This window comes from Patiria miniata, unplaced genomic scaffold (genome assembly GCF_015706575.1).
Source record: "Patiria miniata isolate m_02_andy unplaced genomic scaffold, ASM1570657v1 HiC_scaffold_5, whole genome shotgun sequence".
NCBI classification, from domain to species: domain Eukaryota; kingdom Metazoa; phylum Echinodermata; class Asteroidea; order Valvatida; family Asterinidae; genus Patiria; species Patiria miniata.
The window spans coordinates 11,123,011-11,145,061 of record NW_024037072.1 but is presented as its reverse complement, the minus strand read 5'-3'; the positions used below and the strand labels follow the sequence as shown (position 1 = coordinate 11,145,061).

The 22,051-nt window shown below is 41.8% G+C and overlaps 1 protein-coding gene across 1 annotated transcript in view; it reads right to left on the bottom strand.

The window, feature by feature from the left end:
- Positions 1-22,051, bottom strand: part of LOC119741460 (deleted in malignant brain tumors 1 protein-like) — a 67,992-nt gene that overhangs the window by 8,659 nt on the left and 37,282 nt on the right. Inside the window, exons 3-15 of the mRNA XM_038217215.1 lie at positions 20,974-21,282; positions 19,813-20,136; positions 16,159-16,488; positions 15,256-15,567; positions 10,389-10,721; positions 9,616-9,942; positions 8,596-8,916; positions 7,408-7,746; positions 6,690-6,794; positions 6,271-6,387; positions 5,829-5,968; positions 2,917-3,066; positions 1,737-2,139 (exon numbers count right to left, since the gene is read on the bottom strand). Coding sequence (XP_038073143.1) covers positions 1,737-2,139; positions 2,917-3,066; positions 5,829-5,968; positions 6,271-6,387; positions 6,690-6,794; positions 7,408-7,746; positions 8,596-8,916; positions 9,616-9,942; positions 10,389-10,721; positions 15,256-15,567; positions 16,159-16,488; positions 19,813-20,136; positions 20,974-21,282 — 3,510 coding nt within the window. The remainder of the gene's footprint in view (positions 1-1,736; positions 2,140-2,916; positions 3,067-5,828; positions 5,969-6,270; positions 6,388-6,689; positions 6,795-7,407; positions 7,747-8,595; positions 8,917-9,615; positions 9,943-10,388; positions 10,722-15,255; positions 15,568-16,158; positions 16,489-19,812; positions 20,137-20,973; positions 21,283-22,051) is intronic.

The following is a 22,051-nucleotide window of genomic DNA, read 5'->3' as shown; positions in this document are numbered from 1 at the left end:
CGAACAAACGCACTCTGAAGTCTGTGCACAGGGCGGCTTACATGGCACACACCGGAAATGTAAATTTGCCACGGGAGTGGGATGTAAGTCACCTGTGCCAGAATTCATTGTGCGTTTGTTTCGAGCATTTGTCCCTTGAACCTAGGGCTGTAAATAATAGCAGAAAAGTCTGCAAACGACTCAAGCAGTGCCAAGGGCACGATGGGTACCGAGAGTGCCTGCTTTAAGGTATCGTAATGAACAATAAATTTGTCAGTTACATTCCAAAAACATAATTTAAAAACGTTTGCAGTAATTGTGTTCAGATTGGATGATGTGGCAGACATTTTTCAAACCATCGTCTGGCTTAGGATCCAGTTGGCCACGTTTATACAGTGGCCGTGTGGCATAATACAGCTGGAATCTTTGAGAACGCAATTGTGCTCTGCGTGTTTTGTACTCCTGACCTTTAGCACGTTTAACATACTGTTTTTGTTTCTTATCCATTTCAGCAAGGGCTTTTGCAGCTGGGGAGCCTGCAGTTACTGGGCAACCAGCAGCTGCGCACTTTTTGACTATTGAATTGGCGTGTCTGTTATTCACCAAGTGCACTGCGCTATGGTCTCGACAAGAACCATTTCTTGAGAAGGTTAGTGTGGCCTTAGGGTTGGTTACTGCAAAGGCATGGTTCATTGATTCTGCTTTTTGAGTACTGGTGCCATATTTAGTTTTTTCAAGGGCTTCTTGGCCAAGTCGTTTGCCTAGGAGTTTGATGAGAGTCTGTTCATCACAAGTTGCTAATTTCAGTTTGCCACGGGCATCGACTGGCAGGTATGGAAACCGATATTTACCACCCATACAAATTTGGGACCACTTTTTGCAAAGGCCATGATTCCCCATGTAACATGGGTCAGTATTTGAAAAAAAAGCCGGTTTTTTCCAACGCTGGTCGGCCGACCAGCGTTTAAAATTGATACAAAAATACCCCTTTTCTTGAAAATGACAGTATACCAGGTGCCATGATTTTACAGGATGCTTTACACTGTCATTCACTTGGTAGTTTTATTTTTTGATGTTTGCAAATGTTGTTTTTTCCCTTTAACTCAAAAGAAGACATCCAACGAACTATTCGTGTACAAAAAAACCTCGCGTTAACTGCGCGTGCGTCATGGGTGACCAATAATGGCTGACGGCTACTTCAGGGTGCACGCCTGTAAATAGACCAAAAATCCGTCCGCCGAGCTCATAAATAAAAGTTATACCCTCAAAATATTCTATATTAGAGAGTTCTGAGAACCATGGAATTGGGGAATTGAAGACATGTGGCACTGAACCTCTGGCCTGGACTTGGAGCTTCCAATTCTGAGCATTTTGGATGCAATCTGGCCCGAAAGTGGCGCTATTTAGCCATGTTGTGGAGGGATTCTTTTTCAAAATGGCTACTTTTCCAGTTCGGGAAACATCATTCGTTTTAGGGGTGTTCTTATTTGGGTGAGAATATCTCAAAAAGTCAATGGTCAACCCACCCAAAATTGAAAAGAAAATGAAAGATGACATGTTGATCATCATTTTTCTGTGCAGCTTGAATACCTGTGAGAGTTCTGAGTATTTTTAAATGAATTTTGAAGTATGGACATTTAGCACTAGTGTCTATGGGAATTTATTTGCAGGCGCGCACCCTTCAATGCCTTGACATTGTAAGCCAGTTCAGTTAATATAGGTCAGCGGACTATACAAACCCGTCCGCTGATACGAACCATTCTCTGCCTCGACCAATGCCAACAGATTGGATGGTAGACTGACGGCTGCAATCGTTTCATCTGGTATCTCGACGCTGCTCTCATAAACTCTGACCTCTGACCCGGAAAAGGCTTCATCCTCCGGCGTTGAACCATCAGAGGGCGGTAGACCGTTCTGAAGTCGGACCAAGGCAAAGCTCAGACCGTCGCTGACATCGGAGGAGTTGAGGTTGGCCGCTTTGACTTTGATGAAATCCTTCTGGACACTGACCTCACCCTGCTGTCGAAGGGTCCAGGAGACCTGAGTCTCGATTGACTGTGCAATGCTGACAAGCTTGCCTGCTTCCGTGTTGTCAGATGCGTCGTGGCGTTTCAAAGTACGCATGATCTTATCAGCAACGTCAAGAACTTCATTAGTAACCTGCAGGTGCAAAATCAGCCGATTAACAATTTCATTAAAAACGATAAGTCTAGCCAAGTGAAGCAAGTCCATAATTCGGAATGGCTAAAAAGTTCGTAAAAGAAGCTGTAGTGGTAACGTATGCTGTAGTGGTAACTAACTCACATGTGCAGTGCATGCCATAAGACATACATAAATGGGCAAGCCAATTAATTAAAGCTGCTCCCCGACCATTAAGTCATAAGTGCCAGTTAGTCAGTGAGAATTCACAAGTGTCGGGGAGACGGTGGATTGGGGAGTCAGTCAGTCAACAGTGTTTTGTTTTTTTAGTATTTGAAAAGGTCCGCAAGTTGACTGGAAAGGATACAAGCGAAAACAGCAATATTAGAAACAGAACCCACTCCTTCCGGCCTACCACTTGGAAATTATCTTCACATTATGAGTTGTATACCCTCCGATCCGGAGATCGACTGCATTCAGCAAGGCTCTTGGAGGTGTGCTTTGTTATGTTACTTCATTAATAATGAATTGACAGGCAGTCTGCTCATGCGTATCTCTGTTGAACAAACATCCCTCCTTGAAGATGGCTGCAGTGCAACCGATCTATCTCCGCTAAAATCCCTCACATGCATCGTCTAGACAACTTGCCAAAGAACAACTACAAACCATCGTTTTCTTGCGATCTGATCTGAAAATAGCAACTCATTCGTCTTTTTTGTGTGCTAAAGTCAAGTCTTGGACGTCTCAAATTGCAGTAAAATTCACTGATACGTAAGTTTAGATTTGTACTACACATACCTGAGGGTGGCCGACACCAGCACTGGAAATGTTCTGCAAGATGTCAGCTATTGTGTTGATATTCTGTGCAGACAGTTGACCATTGCTCCACATCTCCGAAGATGTTATCTCCGAAAGAAGTTTGGCCACGTGACTTCCGTTTGAAGAAACCTGAAGACGAGGGTAGCAAAAATCCAGTAGCATATAGGGATACTAAATCTTGAATTAATCACTAATCATATCACTAATCAACGAGCCATGAAGCTTTGATAGATACATCCGTGGAAGCAATTACTGTATTTAAATGAAAGCATAACTGCTTTTAACGCGTGCCTCCTAGCAAAGGCGCCTTTGCTAGGGATGCAATAAGGGCGGACTTATAATTAGGTGGACCTGCGATTTTCTTGCACCGCGACAGAACCGTCGGCAATAAGCGAACAAATAATGCTAAGGTCACAAAACTGAGAAATCGTGTGATTCGTGGAACAAGCAGGATCTCGAAGCAAAAAATCCTAACCATGCTCTGTTCATTGGCTTTTCCGCATAGTTGCGGAAAAGCATTTGTTTTTGTTCCGATTTTTTTTCTTCTTTCTTCTTTTTCTTTTTGTTCCCATTTTCTTTCCGGCCTTCACTTTTGGCATTCAACTTCGTCATACATCCTGCAAGGTTACCACACTACAGCACACTACACCGGCGCTCCGCGTTCTGTTCAATAACATCGTTGGAATTGTATAATGTTTGAGTTGTGTTATTTGTGAACGGGAATACAAGTACATTAAAGACCGCATCAGTGGAATGCGCGCTGATAATGGCTCGAGCCGAACCGGCTGAGCACATCTTTATTCCCTTGTTGTTACAGAAGTCACATGACCAGTGTTGGAGCAAAGGCTTTGACCCTCAAGCCTCGAGGCCAAGGCCAAGGCTTAACCCTCAAGGCCAAGGCCAAGGCCAAGGCCCTGTTTTATGAAATGACCACTGATATAGAACTAATTATAGTTGCATGAGTGGCACATCATCACGCAAGGGCGGATCCAGAACACAATTTTCTTTTTGGGGGGGGGGGGCAAAGAAATTTTGGTCTCCCCAAAAAGTGAGTCAAAAAATTGGGGCTTGGGCTTCGGGGCCCGCTTAAGGGCCCCAAAAAATTTTTGGATTCGAGATGCTCTGTGGTGCGATTTGAGGCAATTTCTGACCATTTTAACCGATGTTTTTTGAGGAAAAGATGGTGGTGTACTCATTGCCTGCCTTTATTACGACGTCACATAAAAACAAATGGTTTCGGGTTTTTTTTTGGGGGGGGGGCATGGCCCCTTTTGGCCCCCTGGATCCGCCCTTATCATCACGAATTGCTCGTTACGAAGAACAACATTTCTTTAATTGCAATCAACATGCTCTCATAGGCCTTCACCGTTTTATGACTGCACTGTATCTATTAAAGTATAAGTTCAGGTCTTCAATATGGTTTAACTAAACAAAATAATGATTTACTTCTATATTGACGCACAATTCTCCCAAGTGTAACAAAGGGGGGATCCAAGAAACTGATTTAGGAAATTTTTATTTGCTGGCCCAACATGGTCAGAAATATCAGCATTATCTAAAACAGATATATGCAAATCTTTAGCACTTAAGCCTATCAGGGAGACATATACCAATCAGATCTATTCCATAGTTATATGCAATTAAAGTAATCATCTCATTAGCCCCACAAGTATACGGAATATTTTTGCAGCAAATCTATTACAATGGTAACAAAATGTGATGCTATAAAAGTGGAAGTGTGCCCAACACACAAATCTATAGGGTGCTTCCCTCCTCCATGGTAATACGATTAAAATGGTAACAGCAACATTTCAAACAGATTTATCTGGAAAATGCAAAAATGTATGGGCCTTGAAGAGCCTTGACTCAAAATTGCAAGGCCCTGAACCCTCAAGGCCAAGGCTTTTGCCCTCAAGCCTCGAGGCCAAGGCCAAGGCCCTAAAATCCAGCCTTAAGGCAGCCTTAAGGCCAAGGCCCAGCATCAAGGCACTACATCACTGCACATGACTGTCTATACTATGGAATAATAATAATAATAATAATAATAATAATAATAATAGTAATCCTATACAGCGCCAAATCCTTCAAAATGACGTTCAAGGCGCTTAACATTCATTAAAAAAATTAATATGAAAAAACGTCAAAAATTACATGTTGTTACAATAATGTTATTAATAATCAAATATTAATACAAGCACATTAGCATTAAAACCTAAGAACAAAACTAATCAAGGAAAAGATACATGTAAAGGAAAAAATGGAATATGAGGGACCTATAGTTAAGTTTGTAATAGTGAATGACAAAATAAACAAAAATAATTTAAGAATGTGACAAGTATACAGACAATTAACGAGACCATTTTGGGCAGACAGAAACAACCAAAAATGAGCAACGGATCGGAACGAAGACCTGTCAACAGACCGACACCTAATGACAGAATGACAGACCAGGAACAAAATACGGTTCTATTAAACCCAATAGCAAAACAAATAAATTATTAAACTAGGCCATGTATAAATGTACACAAAACAGCATTTAAGAATCATAATGGGTACATATACATGAAGAAAGAACTAACACCGTAAAAAAAATCGTGGTGGACGCGCGCGTCGTGGGTGACATGAGCATGGTTGCGATTATTTTGCGTCGGAATTTAATGCCGCTAAATGTTTCAAGAGAATCACATGATTTCTCAGGGTTTTTTTCTACCTGAGTTCTCTGTTTTTTTGTGTCACCTGAGCATTATTTTTCTGCTTGATGCCTACGGTTCCGGCCGCCTACACTACAGTGACCTGAAATGATAGTGGGCGCCCTCAAGAGTTTCAGTAGGCCCCTACCAGATTCATCTTTACCACGGTTCGTTGACACTGAAGCTGATTCAGTAACATACCGGCACTTGCCATCCAGTGAGCGTGTCGTTACTTTGTAGGCCTACTCGTTCATCACAGCTCTGATATTGCGGATCATCCCATCTGGGTTCTTCTTGGTGACTGCCTTGTAAGCAATTCCTCCTGCCGACTGGGCTACCAGCTAAATAAAGATAAAAGCACCATGTTTGCTGCTCGTTTGAGGGCTACCGTAACACAATACGAGGGTCCGCTCTCATATTTGATAATTAACAGTTTCACTCTAAATCGAAAGCTCAGCTGATCTGATTGTATATACTAGTGTCGTGTCCATTTTGATTTTTTTTATGAAGCTCATGCTCCGTCTCTGATATCTCACGCAGGTAACGATTGTAGAATGGCTATACTGTCTATTGTTATTTCGATTGGTTATCATTTAACGGGAAGCAGTCTAATGGCAACTTCGGCTCGCTTTTCAAGTCTTACCATTTAACGTCATCGGTGGGCATTTCTGCACAGATTCCACCTGTACACCAGCCTCAGTCGCAGGCCATGTGACAGAGCCAAACGCTTGATTATACGTCACTTCCTCCTGACAGTGGCCTAATTTTTATCAAACAAATAAATGTAGATATCCCAGTTATTTTAACACTTATATTACACAAATTCCATGGGACGATACTTTAATCTCGTTCCAGAACATCGTCGAGCTCAATTCTCAATTTCAATTTCAAAAAAAGCCACCAAAAATGTATTTCATAGTATGTTTCAAATTTGCAGCATTCTAATTCGTCCCAATTTCGGTGAATTCGTCTCATGTGGCGATCGGGGTTATATTGACAAAGCAAACATCGTTTGTGTGTTGGTGTGAAAAACCATTAAGTATTATAAATAGAAAACTGTACCTTTGTTTGAGTCGTAAGCCAAGGTGGTAGCCGACACATTGTGGCCTTCCACGGGAATCCGAAGCAAAGGATTAATTTCACCTCTGACTGGTGTGAAGAACACTTCTGCGAAAAACAATTTACGTCGATTGACAGGTGGTGTTTGACTTTAAGGGCAGGGGTGTACATAGGCTGTCTTACATAAACATGGATGTAAAATGACATTTTGAGACAAAGTTGCACTTCATGCGAGGCATTTGCTCGTACCCACCGCTCTATCCATTTAAGCCGGTGACCATTAATCCATGTGGGTAGGTCACTATCCATAATCAATTTACGTGTCACTTATCTCATTACTAACTGGACTGGCTGACAATGTCCCCGCATTGCAATTGACGCAGCTTCTGCTATCTTGAGTAACACATGACGCACGCGCAGTAAATGCTGGTTTTAAAGGGTAGTTAAGGAAGCGAAAATAAGCATGGACAATGCTATTCCTAGGATGGCCAGCATCTTACAAATAATTGATTATTTTAATAGGCCTAAAGGGGACTTATTGTTTTAAGTGAAACAAAAATCCAAACCGAAACTGGAGAACGTGACGTTTTGGGGATCCAAGGTGGCGGATCAGCTGCTTTAAGACGCATTGGCCAATTAAAACTTGTAGCATCTAGAGTGAGTCCAATTAGTGGTCAGTGACATATGTGTCACGCACACAACGAGGAGAAGGGTTTCTCACCTCGGACGGATATGTAGAACGTACATCGGTGACTGACAGAGTTATTTCCATCCACATCAACCACCATTACCACTTCCACCTCTGTCTTATTGTTGAACTGGGCCCATGGGTCATATGTGATGCCAAACGACCCGCCGCTCGCGCACGGCCTACGGGAAGTCTCATCACCAATGGATTTGCACGTCGTGTATTCTTCGTAACTTTCTGGTACGTTGACAAGTGTTGGTAGTGTCCAGTTCACGTTGGTCGTCGATTGTCCCTGAGGAATTATGACCTCGATGGTTGGGAGTCCGTTAATATATGATGATTCTGGGGGCGGGCACGTTTGTCCAAAGGCCGCTAATAAATGGATTAAAATTAAAAACAAAATATTCTAAAACATATACAATTGTATCTGGTATAACTTGTGGGATTTGGAAAAACTTCACCGGAACCGTCTATAGCAATGAAGTTATCAGGTTGTAAGCAATACTTATGACGTCATTGCAGGAAGATTTGGGGGGAAGTTAATGAGAATCCTACAACTACTAGCCGATACATTAAGTTTATTGCCTCTAAACTTATCCCCAGGATTCTAGAGTCTTTTTCCAACACGACAACGGCAGTATGAATCCGTGCCATGAAGCCTACAAACGCACACAGTCGTATTCAAACCATCAATCGTGGACGTCCTACTGTCCCTCCTTTGTTTGTAATAACTATTAAGGAAGACTCCCATATGTTTTGTACACGACCCAGAACAAAAGATTTGTTCTCTGGCATTTTTCGTCCACGGTTTGAATGCCTGAACACGCCCATGGTCATCGGGTGCGACATTCTTTAATTCATTGTTCCTATAATCATGCTTAGCACATGTAAAATGAAAGATGAAAGGTTCAAAATCAGACCTGCAATAAATCATGCTATGTAAGACCATTTGACCTTTTTAAGCTGGTTTTACCGACATTTTTAACTAAATGACGTCATAATATAAAGTTCAAGTATTAAACCTCTAACTGGCCCATAGTTTTCATTCATGCACGCGCATTTTGATATCTGGCATTAGTTGGACCTTTTTTCATGTTGAAGAACTTTCACTAATAAAATAATGATCGTGACCAATAAAAAGACCGCGGGGTTCAAATTGTGACTGAAAATGAACGCATATAAGGGACTCGGTCCATGGTCAATCAACAGTTGGAGACTTACAATTATTGCATATGACGCCTACGGTGTTTTCACAAGTGCTAACTGTACTTCCCCATCCGTCAAAAGGGCAATCAGCCAGTTTGCTCTCATTGCCGCTACACTGAACACGGTTCATTACAACAGGGCCGGTGCCTTCTCCGAAGAGAGACTGGTAGACTGAAGCTTCTGCTCCGTCGAAGCCCAACTGATTGCATACAACCGTGGCGTCTGCCAAGTCCCAGTCAAGCGAGCAAACGGTTCCCCATTGGCCGTTGAAGAATATTTCAACTCGTCCGGATGCATAGGACATACCGTCCACAAGACGAACTGGGAAAGTTTCATCTGTGTGAATGTGAATACCAATATTCTGTGATTTACATTAAATTCTTCATCAATTCACGCAAAATGTGATACAATTTTTTAATTAAATAGTATTAGCTTTACATTCACCATGCTTGCGAGTGAAACACTGAATATTGCAATGCCTTTGTTTCCCATGTGCCTCAGGGCTGAAGATCAAGTGACATTTTTACCGGCCTCATGATTAATTGACTGGATATATTTTATAAAAACACAGGCTGAAAACTCTCCAGGAGCTATCCTGAGAGGCTTAAATCGTACACAAATTGGGGGATCCTATCTCAATTCTACATGGTCTTGATCCAAGAATTGATTTTGATTTAGTTACCTTAACAAGCAGCCGGTCCATGACAGGCGCGGCCAAGGCGCTACGGCGTTAGAGTGCGCTATATCAACAATATTTCTTATTTGAAATCCAGTCTAGCAAACTTTGACACTTGCCGGGGCCCGAGAAATCTGAGCATATGCTACACGCGCTACATTCAAACAAATGCGGGTGCGTGAGGTATATATGCACTGAATTTCAGGGTTCCAAGTACCAAAACTTACCTGGATTCATTGCTGATGGTTTTGAAATATGAGCTCGTCATCCCTAACAATGCATCTCAAGCACATTTTCTCCTATCACAAATTGAAACATGCTAGATAGATGTTACTTTGATTACAATATTAAAATCTTACTTGCTTGGCATATCACTTCCGCAGCAGTGTCGCGTCTGCAACCATAGCGGCCAAGGACAGTTTCCTCAAGAATGCACTGCGCCAGCCTGGCTTCATCATCACGACAGGCTTCAAACGAAATATATAAGGGACGCAGCTCCCCATCCGGGATGATTCCAGTGACTGCGATACTGGGCCCAAGGAAACCCAGCTGTCTGCAAACAACGTCAGCGTCCGAATCAGCCCATTCGAAGTTGCATAAAGTGCTCCATTGACCTTTGAAGAACAGCTCTACACGACCAGATTTTGGGTTACCGCCGCCACTTAAACGGATAGAAAAGTTTTCATCTAACAAGGGAGAAAAAAAACGTATTGCATACAGCCAAAAATGCTATGATTTGTTACAAACAATAATGTAGACCTACATGTACGTGTACTAAAATAAAATTTGAGCAATGTGTGTGCAGTCGTATGATCTTCACCTCACACTTCCATCACAATAGCTCTTGGGAAGGGACGGAATTTGACATTTATCAGGCTTACATATGGATTGCGTTGTCGGTCCCTGTCTGATTGGGTTTTGCAACATAAATTATGCCTTTTAAAGAAGTATAGACCAATCCGAGCATGCTTTCATCACTATACATCCACATTCAATGGCGAAAGCGTTGTAACGGTTATTATCCGAAGCAACAGTCCTATGACGGTTTAACAGAACAACGGCTTTCGCCATGGTGTATAGTGTAAAGTGACATTATGCTTAGATTGGCCTATAAAAAAATACAACTTCAAACCTGCTTTGCAAATAACGCCAGCATCAGTTCCATGTCGTCTACAGGACCCAGAATAAGCCCCTAAGGAAGGGTATGAGCAATCTATCAGTCTCTCTTCATCGCCTCTACAGTCCACATCACTTAGGTGTATAACGCCTGTGCGCCACCCAACGATTTTATTGGCGACAGGTATGCTGGACCCGTTGTTGTAGCCGAGCTGCCTGCACACGACACTGGCGGCTTTGCTGTTCCAACCCTCGGCACATACTCTTCCCCACTCGCCGTTGGCCAGTATCTCCACGCGACCTTCCGTAGTGGATGAACCATCAACAAGTCTAATAGGGTATTCATCCTCTGAAAAAACCATGGAGATTATTAGAGAAAGCAGAGTCTGTTATAGATCTTTAACAAATATGTGCGTTTGAGGTGAGCAGGATGTGGGGATTAGTCGGGATGGAGGTTTGGGGAAGAGGCCTGGGTATTACACATAGCTGAGAGGATTTGTGGACAGGTTGTCTCTTGATCGGTCGGTACGTTGGTCGGCTACGTTGGTCGGTTAGTTGGTAAGATAAGTAGTGGGTCAGCTGACCGCTCATTTGGTCGTTTGGTATGTCTGTTCATCGGTTAGTTGGTCAGTCAGGAATCAACCATGGATTACTCGGTCAATTATCAACTCTATCAATCACAAAAACCGACTCTACAAACGTTTTCTTCGGAACCCAACTGATGCCAACGCCCGCACGTACAAGGTCTACCGTAACCGCTTGACGGCCGTCATCCGAAAAGCCAAGAAGAATCACTACGCACATAGACTTGATGTAAATAAATCTAGTTTTAAAAAGGTGTGGCGAGAGATCAATCACATTCTAGGCAGTAAAAAATCAGGTGGATCTTCCCGATAATCTGTCTGACGGCAATTGCAATTACACCAGTCCCCCTGACATACCGGAGTCATTCAATACTCATTTTTCTCACATTGGTGCATCTTTGGCAAGCAAAATCCCCCCCCCCCCCCCCCCCCCCCCCCGCTGACTCTTCTTTCTTCAGTTATCTGCATGGCTCCTACGCCTCCTCATTTTTCCTGACACCAACAAACTTTTTAGAAGTTGTTGATATTGGCAATAAGCTCAGCAACAGCAATAGCTGTGGATTTGATGGCATCAGTCCTTCCGTTATAAAATCTGTTATTTCATTTATCTCTCGTCCTTTGTCTTATATCTTCAATCTTTCCTTTTCTTCTGGCCAGTTCCCATCTAATCTTAAGATTGCCAAAGTTATACCCATCTTCAAATCTGGAGGTCGTCATGATATTCATAACTACCGACCGATTTCTATCCTTCCTTGCTTTTCAAAAATACTTGAGAGACTTGTCTATAATCGCCTATCCAGATTCATTTTTCGCTTCCACCTCCTTTCCGTTCATCAGTACGGTTTTCGCAGCAAGCACTCCACCGACATGGCTCTCATTCAGGTCATCGACAAATTCACTTCTGCCTTAAATGATAAGATGAGCGCCATTGGAATCTTCATCGATCTCTCTAAAGCGTTTGATACGATTGATCATTCTATCCTTCTGTCCAAACTTGAGTTTTATGGAGTTAGAGGTGTTGCCCATGAGTGGCTTTCCAGTTATCTCTCCAACAGACAGCAGTTTACCTTTGTTCATAATTATTCTTCGTCTAAGCAAGGTATTCTTCATGGTGTTCCTCAAGGCTCTATTCTTGGTCCCCTTCTATTTCTTCTGTACATTAATGATCTGCCTAGTTCTTCCTCGTCTCTCTCTTTTACGCTTTTTGCTGATGACACCACCCTTCTGCACACCGATCCCAATCTCCAGTCTCTTGTCAATTCTCTAAATGCGGAACTTAATCAAGTTTTTTCTTGGTTCAGGGCAAACAAGCTTTCCTTAAATCATGGCAAAACGAAGTACATGATTTTTTTCTTCTAAATCTGGCTCTTTCTCTAATCCGTACCCTATTATAATCGATCATGTTCTTATCTCTAGAGTTTTCTCTACCAAGTTTTTAGGTGTCACAATTGACGAGAAACTCTCATGGAGTGAGCATATCTCAGCTATTGCCAAAGTCACAGCTAGGAACACCGGCGTAATGGCTAAGCTCCCCTCTTTTCTCCCTGAGACGTCAATGATTCTTCTTTATAACTCTCTTATTCTTCCTCACCTTAGCTATTGTAATATCGTCTGGGCACATGCAACTAACTCTAAGCTTCATCCGCTCACTATAATACAAAAGCGCGCTATCAGGATTTGCACAAATTCTCACCCACGTGAACACACTGCACCTCTTTTCACATCACTAAACACGCTCAAACTAACTGACATTAATCAACTCCACACGGGTATTTTTATGTTTAAATTTGTTAATAACCTTCTTCCTCATTCCTTCTCTTCTTTCTTTACCTCAGTCCGAGATACTCACAGATATTCTACTAGGTCTCGCAATAAGCACAATTTATTCCTACTAGTTCAGTCGGAAAAGGGGGGTATCGTGCACCCTCGGAAATCAATTTCTAATCAACGTTTCTAGGACAGAAAAAATGCGTAGAAAACGATTTGCTATGTTAAAAAATTCAAAAAATGTCCCACGTATTGTTTTTATGCAAATTAGTGCCGCCATTACCGAAAAATCTATTTGTAACTATATCTCAGCGAATATTGCAGATAACTGAACGAACTAGGTGTCTAAACCCATGTTTTCAAGGTCAGAGATCACGATAAAACTATTCTGGAAGTGACCACATGTGTCTGTGGCATAGTAATATGCAAATGAGTGCCGCAAATACCGGAAAGTCATGTTTTTGGCATATCTCGGCCAATATAGCACATAACTACACCAGTAAGGTGTCTAAACCCATGTTACGAGGGTCAAGTATCATTAGAAGACCATTCACGAAGTAACTATGTGTGTCTTTGGCATGAAAATATGTAAATTATAAAGTGTCGATTTATCAGATATTTGATTTTTAGCCAATATCTCGGCCAATATTGCACATAACTACACAAGTAAGGTGTCTAAACACATGCTTTGAGGGTCAGGTATCATTAGAAGACCATTCACGAAGTAACTATGTGTGTCCTTGGCAGGTAAATATGTAAATTCTAAAGTGTCGATTTATCAGAAATTTGATTTTTAGCCAATATCTCGGCCAATATTGCAGCTAATGTTGACAGAAGGGTTTCTGATAAGCAATAATTATCAAAGTTTATTTTAAGCCATCATATTCAAAATAAACTGTAATATTGGCTGAAATTGAATATAATTTGGCTGAAAATCATTTTCTTGATAAACCGGCAATTTAGAATTTACATATTTTCATGCCAAAGACACACATAGTTATGGTGTAGGTGTAGTTATGTGCTATATTGGCCGAGATATGCCAAAAACATGATTTTCCGGTATTAGGCCAAAAAAAAAAAATATGTCGGTCTCTGGTCAGCGCGCGCGTCGATTTTAATCATGCGCGTCGATCTTTTTTTTTCAAAAATGTTCCGCGGTAGCTCCAACAGCGCCCTCTATTTCCGTACCTGCTCAATTTTTTTTTACCAAAGAGCGCCAAGGAATGGGAAATTGCACCAAGGCAAATGATCTAAAGCACCAAAACAAATTATGGAGGACACCAATGTACATGAGGACACCAAAAAAAGCAAAATAGTACCCACCTTGTCTGTACAATCCAAGCTTGAAGAAGAAAAAAAAAAGCAAAAAAAAAAAAAAAAAGCCGCGTGGCCGCGTCAATTCCGGAACTTTGGTCTGACCAGAGACCGAATATTTTTTTTTTGGCCTTAGCGGCACTAATTTGCATATTTCTATGCCACAGACACATGTAGTCACTTCCAGAATAGTTTTATTGTGATCTCTGACCTAGAAAACATGGGTTTAGACACCTAGTTCGTTCAGTTATCTGCAATATTGGCTGAGATATAATGAAAAATAGATTTTTCGGTAATGGCGGCACTAATTTGCATAAAAACAATACGTGGGACATTTTTTTAATTTTTTAACATAGCAAATCGTATTCTACGCATTTTTTCTGACCTAGAAACGTTGATTAGAAATTGATTTCCGAGGGTGCACGATACCCCCCTTTTCCGACTGAACTAGTAGGAATAAATTGTGCTTATTGCGAGACCTAGTAGAATATCTGTGAGTAACTATACCGTTCACTCGCACAACTCATTCCCTGAGCACTTTGAAATACTACGGCCCGCGTCTTTGGAACGCTTTGGACGAATCCATTCGAAGCCAGTCGTCCGTTGGCCAATTCAAACGAAATTATAAGAGGACCTTAATCTCAAATTATGTAACGCAGCTTCTTTGATCTCATTGGCTATTTGCTAAGGCTTTTTATTTTCCCCTTTCCTCACCATGTTAATTGTTTTCAACAATTTGTATAGTTGTGTGTTTGTGTGTTCTTGTCTTGGTTTGTTCGCTGCAGTCTCGTTATTGTCTTAGTCTATGTTTTTGTCATTGTGTACGTTTCTCGTGAATCTCCATGTGTTTTTTCGGATTATAAATTATTTGCACAAGGCATTTCTGTACAAGCTTCGCTTCAAGAAAATGCCTCCGTGGTTTCTTTTGTATTTTTTTTCAGATTTTATATTGATTTAATTTATTGAATTTTCATTTAATTATTTCAGTTCATTTATTTCCTTTGAATTGTTTACTTCATTTATATTTAGTTTATTTGGTTTACTACTATGTGTCAGAAAGCACGGAAATAAATAAATCAAATCAAATCAAATCAAATCAAATCAAATCAAATCAAATCAAATCAAATCAATCAGTCAGTCGGTTTTTGGTTGGTCTGTCGGTCGGTTGGCTAGGCGATCGAGCAATCAGTCAGATTGATCGGACGGCAGTTTTCTCACCTGCTTGGCATCTTACACCAGCAAGTGTGAAACATGGACCACTCCACCATCGGAGAGGACAGTTCGTGAGCTTGTTCTCGTGACCCTTGCAACCGACATTGGAAAGATGAAGTGGTAAGTCTGAGCCGTAGTACAGTGGAAGAGTCACGGAGACGTTTGGGCCGAAGTAGCCTAGCTGTCGGCATACTACGCTAGCATCTGCGTTATCCCATCCATCGCTGCATATAGATCCCCACTTGCCGTTGAACAGTACCTCAACACGACCAGCCGTATCTGACAAGCCGTCTACGATCCGAATCGGATGCGCATCACCTTGGACCAGAATAATGGAACACTGTCTTATGTTTATTATAATATTATTAAAAGTGTGAGATCCATTTATGAAGAAGATTTATGTATTTAAAGAGAGGACGAGCATTCACTTGTAACTCATTTTAAACGCGTCGTTACAAATGGGTTCAACGGTGGCTGAATGCAATTCTTAAAGAAGACAAAGCAACCCTCGTAAAACTGACCCCGGAGCGCATCAAATGTTTTTCAGTTAATTCAGAATGGGAAATCGCTGCAAGTCTTTTCATACATCTTGTGTATTTTGGGGGGTTTGGGGGAATTTAGCTTATTACGGGGAAATCCTATTACAATGGCACTGCCCGGCTCTCTTCACCAGACAACAACCAGGCTTAGTCACAAATGACAGAAGTATGCAGCCGCGTTAGTCTGCTAGATACCATTATGTAGAGAAGATAGCACTATAAAGATTAACTAACATTAAAATATGGGGCCTATGGCATTAGCTTTCGTGGCTACAGCGTTCTCATCAAATGCAAAGTGTAGTATATAGGCTGGCCCTCCGGAAGCAGCAAAAACAACAACGAAATGCATTACCATGTTACAGGCATATACCTAATTGGCACACAACACCAACAGAACGGTGAGGACAGCTACTAACTCCCCAGCCTTCGAAGGCACAATCCACCAGCTTAGTCTCATTCCCAGCGCACTGGGGATCCCCCATACCGTACTTGTCCAAAGCTCCGTGCCCATCAGTGAACAATCCTCTAAAAGTGCTCACGCTTGGTCCATCGTAACCGAGTTGTGAGCAGACTACATGGTCGTACAGTTCACCAGTGTCGGTGCCTTGACACACGGCTACCCAGTAACCATTGAAGAAAACTTCGACTAACCCCGACGTGTTGGAAGGACCACCAACAAGTCTAACTGGGTGATCGTCAGCTTGAAGTATATGGAATGAAAACAGATATATGATCGGTTAGGCCATGGAAGAATAAAAACACACAAAAAAGAGTCTCCGGTATGGAGCTTGCCCCAAAAGTGTTGCGGCGACGCGGGTTTTTTCCCCCAATTGTTTTTCTTCAAATATCGGCTGATGTTGCAGATGACGCTTCGATTCCTTTAATACTCTCAAAAAAATATATCCTTCGGCATGGAGCTTGAGGTGACCTCAGTACGGCCATAAAGCTTGAGAATTCTTAACCCAACACGATCTCGACCGACACGAACATTCTTTGGTAAATGTGGATATAGTCAAGACAAAAATCAGAGGAACGGTAACGTCAGACCATACAGCGACATCGACATAATGCATGAGCTGCCTGCAGGGTGGTCATTAGTCTGCTAACTTACATATTGCGCTAATTAAAAAGTGTTTACAGGTTCCAGATACACGACCATCACTCCCTCAGTCTTGCTTCCAGACGCACAATTACAAAATTGACACACCATCTGCAAATGGTGCCCGACTAATTTAATGCAAAATATATGTGAGCCCAGAGAAACCACTACAGCTAATATACTCGATTGTTATCCCATCTAAAAACACGTTAAATTGTGCAGCAGCAGGTTTCCAATCAAACCAGTGAGTTTGGCGGTTTTGAGACACCATCTTAGTGCCACCTGGCCCAGACTGGACAACGTCTTCATTGCATTGCGACCGTAACGTAGGGAGGTACTTACGGAGTCCACCGGGGCTAAGTTGCACCGTAATGTTTTCGTATTAAAGGGGCACTAGGTCCTGAAATCCCCGAAAATGTCTTGTTTTGGATTGTTTACTTATCCTGTTCCAAACATCTTGTTGAAAGGAAACCAACCTAATATCTAAGCGAAGTCCCGAGAAAAGACGAACAAAACTCGGTTGTTTACATCGGACATGACTGTCGTTCTCAGTCAATGAACGATATGCGTCACAGCACCGTGCTCGCGAACAGCGCGCGGTGACAGATAACCAATGCACAAAATGTGGTTTCTTACACGTCCGCAAAAGGCGAACACATTACGGATGAACGCACAACTATAGCACCTAAACAGCTCGACTTTTTGGTCTTTCATTTGCAGGAGCAAAGCAATTACCCTTTCTGGTTACTCTGCAACAACTATTTGATTTGGGAACAGTATATAGATTACACGATGATTACTAGAAAGTGGAGACATGATTCGGGAAGGACCTAATGTTCGTGAGGAATTACAACATACAAAAATCACGTGATGGCTGTGACCATTTGTAGGCCACGGTTCTAGTCGACGTATTATAAAATCTGTATTGCCGTTGTTATTGGTAATTTGTTTCTAACCACCTAACAGAGTTGTAATGACTCGAGTCAATGACTCGACTCGAGTCCGACTCGAGTCACATTTTTTGGCGACTCGACTCGACTCGAGTCCCGACGGGTAAATGACTCGACTCGACTCGAGTCACTGCGAGCAAATGACTCGACTCGACTGGAGTCCCTCATCAGAATGACTCGACTCGACTCGAGGAAGGCTAATAAGACTCGAGTCCCAAAATAAAAGCAAAACTTACTTGCGAAAAATATTTGCAATGACTTACGCTGCGCCGTTCGCGTTGGCAGTTTTTTTTCACGTCACGTTAATGTTCGCGAATAATGTACAAACATACACCGTGTCGCGGACTCCCACCTTGTGGTTCTATAGCATGTAATGCTAAACCCGGAACCAGACTTAAAACGCATTTCTCAATCCGTGGTTTCATCATTGGTTTCGGGCGATTTTGAAGTTCTTGGTGGAACGCTGGCTAAATTCATGTCCCGATTTCACACAAAAAAAACGGATACGGACGGGCCCACCTTTAAATAATCAGAAACAGTTTTGTATAATGCAATTAGGTTTTAACCATTGATCTCCATATACACAGTATATGGAGATCAATGGTTTTAACGTTGTCAGCGATCAGCGAACAACAAAATCTAGACCCGAAGCCAAACCAGTTATAAGACCGAAGTTTCATATCTTCTTATCTGTGACGTGAGCTAGCAATGGAAACTGTTGGTTGCGTACCATACAGCATACTTTATTTCTTTGGTTTTCCGTAATAGACTGGTGCCTTGTATTCTTTCTCTCTTGTGTTGGTTGCTTTTTATTGTAATTTAGTGTTCAAATATTTGTGACTCGAATTGACTCGAGCTAAATACTTGACTCGACTCGACTCGACTCGACCACACTCTGTGACTCGACTCGACTCGACTCGACCTTGTTGACCTAATGACTCGACTCGACTCGAGTCACTTCTTTAAAATGACTCGACTCGACTCGAGTCACAAAAATCAGTGATTCGTTACAACTCTGCCACCTAAAACCTGTGGCGGTCAGACGGGCTTTCATTGTCAATTCGCGTCATCTGATGATGCTTCGCTTTGATAAAGAAAAAACAGGAATATGGTTATAGGGCAGTCGCGAGGGTTAATTTTATTTATTAATTCATTTCTAGTATGCTACAGGGGGGTGGGGGTTCAACAAATGTCCATTTGTTGCCAAGACCGTATCTTTGTTGGAATAACCAACCCAAAATTGGTTGACATTACCATAAAAGTATTTGATTCCACCAACCAATCAGAATCGGTAAATAGTAGGATAAAAACCAAATCTTTGGTTGAGATGACCCACCACTACAGGTTAGATGTTACCAATTGGTAGGGCTTGATCAAGAAAATATGTTGTTATAACGAACCATGAATGGGTTGATTTTGTTTTACAATAAAATTTGGTTAAAAGCTAACCAAAGGGTATGTTGGTCATTTTGACCACAAAGTTGGTTTAATAGACACATATTGCCCCATAAAATTAGTTAAAACCCTTCTGATATTGGTTATTATAAACAATTTGTTTTTAGAGTGCAGAAGATTGGCCAGAAAAGGAGTCGGACTCCTGGATGTGGATCTGGAAAACAACACATCTGGAACTGCACTTAAAAGTTCCACGCTGGGTGGGAGGCAATGCATCTATGGTGGGGACTTCGGCTCGAATAATCAGGTGTCGTGGATTCCGATGGCCGGGCGCCTATATATTAAGCCAATACGAGTTGTCAGGCATGACGCGTGCAGAGTGATCTTACAACTTCCAGACCTGAATGTTCGAGCCGAAGTCACTAATATATATATATTTTTTAACAATGAAAGGCTATTTTTTTGTGCAGATTATGACTAGTGCATGGAGTACAGGCAGAATTGGGTGGGGAGCAGACTTCCATGACACCCCCTGGCCCAGTTAACCCACTACATACATGCTATTCAAAACCAAACTCACCTGCGTGACACACTATTCCCACTGAACTTTCATATGATCCGACGCCACCATCACTCATCTGACAATTTGTTAATTTAGCCTCGTCACCTCTGCAGTCGAACCGATATGGAATCAATGCGCGCATTTCACCCCGCCCAAAGAAGTCGCGTTGCACGGACACATTATGCCCGTAATGTCCTAGTTGTCTACACACAACACTGGTGGCTGCATCATCCCAGTTTTTGCTGTGTATACTTTCCCAATGGCCGTCGAAGTTAACCTCCAGCCGTCCCTGGGTAGTAGACAGCCCATCCACCAGTCGAACGGTCAAGAATGCTTCGTCATCTGTTAGAAATTTAGTCATCATTAAGTTAAATTCGACAAGGTCTGACACTGCAATGCCTTATATTTAACGGCGGGCGATAGATCTACAATATGGATGGGAAAGGGCGTGTGCTTGGTTCTTTGGTTCTGACAAATTGGCATAGGCCTACGTGGCTAAAAATTGGGCACCCATTGGTTTGCAAGGAATTTGATTGTTTTGGTCGGGTCAACATGCAATGAGCTTTAAGGAACCGAGACATAAATTAACACTCGAACATAATTATTTTGTACAACTTCCCATTCCCCTGAAATGTATGAAAACTAGGAGATCTCCTTTTATGGTTAAAATGTTTGTAATATGCATTTTTTTTTATAAAACATTGTTAATGCTCCGTGCAATTTCTGACAACTGATGGCACAGTTTCTTTGAGTCACTCTTCAAAGATCAGGGTTTACTGTTCCAAATTAATTCTGAATCACAAAAATACTCAACTGAAACCTTTGTGCATGCAGTTTACCTACTATTGATTATAGTGTAGCTGTACTGACACAATAATTAATCGTCAAAACAGATGGTTAACCATCTTCAAAAATTCTAAATTTCTGACGACTTTTGGTGCTGAAGCAGCTGTAACACTGAAGTTTCTGCCTTGAGTGACATCACAGTTTTGCTTATGGACTCGGAAAGTTTCATCAGCATAAAACCCCAAAACACGCGACAAACATCCTTGAGAATGCATGGCCAAATGAAGATTGATAAGGAAGTTAATGATGAGACACTGGGCTACTTCTCAAAGATTTCGTTTTAAATTGTATTACTTAATACACTTTAAAAGGGACAGAAAACAAGATAATTACCAATTTGACAAGACACGAAAACCTGGTAGGAGATTTTGCCCGGTAACCAACCATCGATAGCGCAATCAGCAAGAACCATCTCATCTCCTCGGCACTCAAAACCGTAGAGAAATGGATCATATACTCGACGATAGAGGGCGTAAGATATATTCGGACCGTAGAAGCCTAGCTCTCTGCAAACCACACTGCCATCCTGCAAGGCGTTCCACTTGTAATACGATACACCTCCCCAATCACCTCGGAAGTTGATTTCGAGGACGCCATTTCGTCCCGAAGTCCCACCAACAAGCCTGACTGGAAAATCGTTATCTGTTGGAAAACAAACCAGCCAATGGCGTCTAAATGGAATGTGAAGGTATAACCACTTTGATGTGGGATATGATAAATTCAACACTCGAGGGGCGCAAAGCATCCGAGTTGAAGGCCAAGATTGCATTTTCCCATGTAGATGATGAAGCCTGTACTCATTTTAAACTAAGCAAGTTCAGCAGATTTTTTTTTGGGGGGGGGGGGGTAGGCCTACATTTGTACAATGGAACGTAAATGGGGAGGGGGAAGGCCACATGATTGAACTACGGTCGTATCAGTACGGCGAGATTGGTACAGGAAAAAGAAACAGTCCGAGCGGCTTACGAAACTTTTACCCGCCCCCTCAAATTATGCCTGTAATGAAGGGTCAGGCAATTTGACTTTTTACAAAGGGTTTTAGAGAATTATTAGCTACGTACAATGCATACCTTTTTTTACGTGAACTGTGAACTTGCCTTCGTAAAAAAAAATACCGTCGAAGAGTATAGGACTTATTGAGGGGTTAGAAATTGGCATTAACAAATTCATGCAAATATTTCGATTTTTATTTGCCAGAAAAAGAACGCAAACTTCACATTAAAAGAGTTGATAATAATAGCATCTTGTAAACAATTTGATATAGGACATTAAACACCATCCTTTTTTTATCAAGATATTGAACAAAAAAGACTTAAGTGCCACTGATTACTTCTTATTTTGTCGACCTTGCCGAGGCGTCGTCTGGTACCAAAAATTGAGCTCTGTCGAATGCAGGAAGCCGTACTACAGA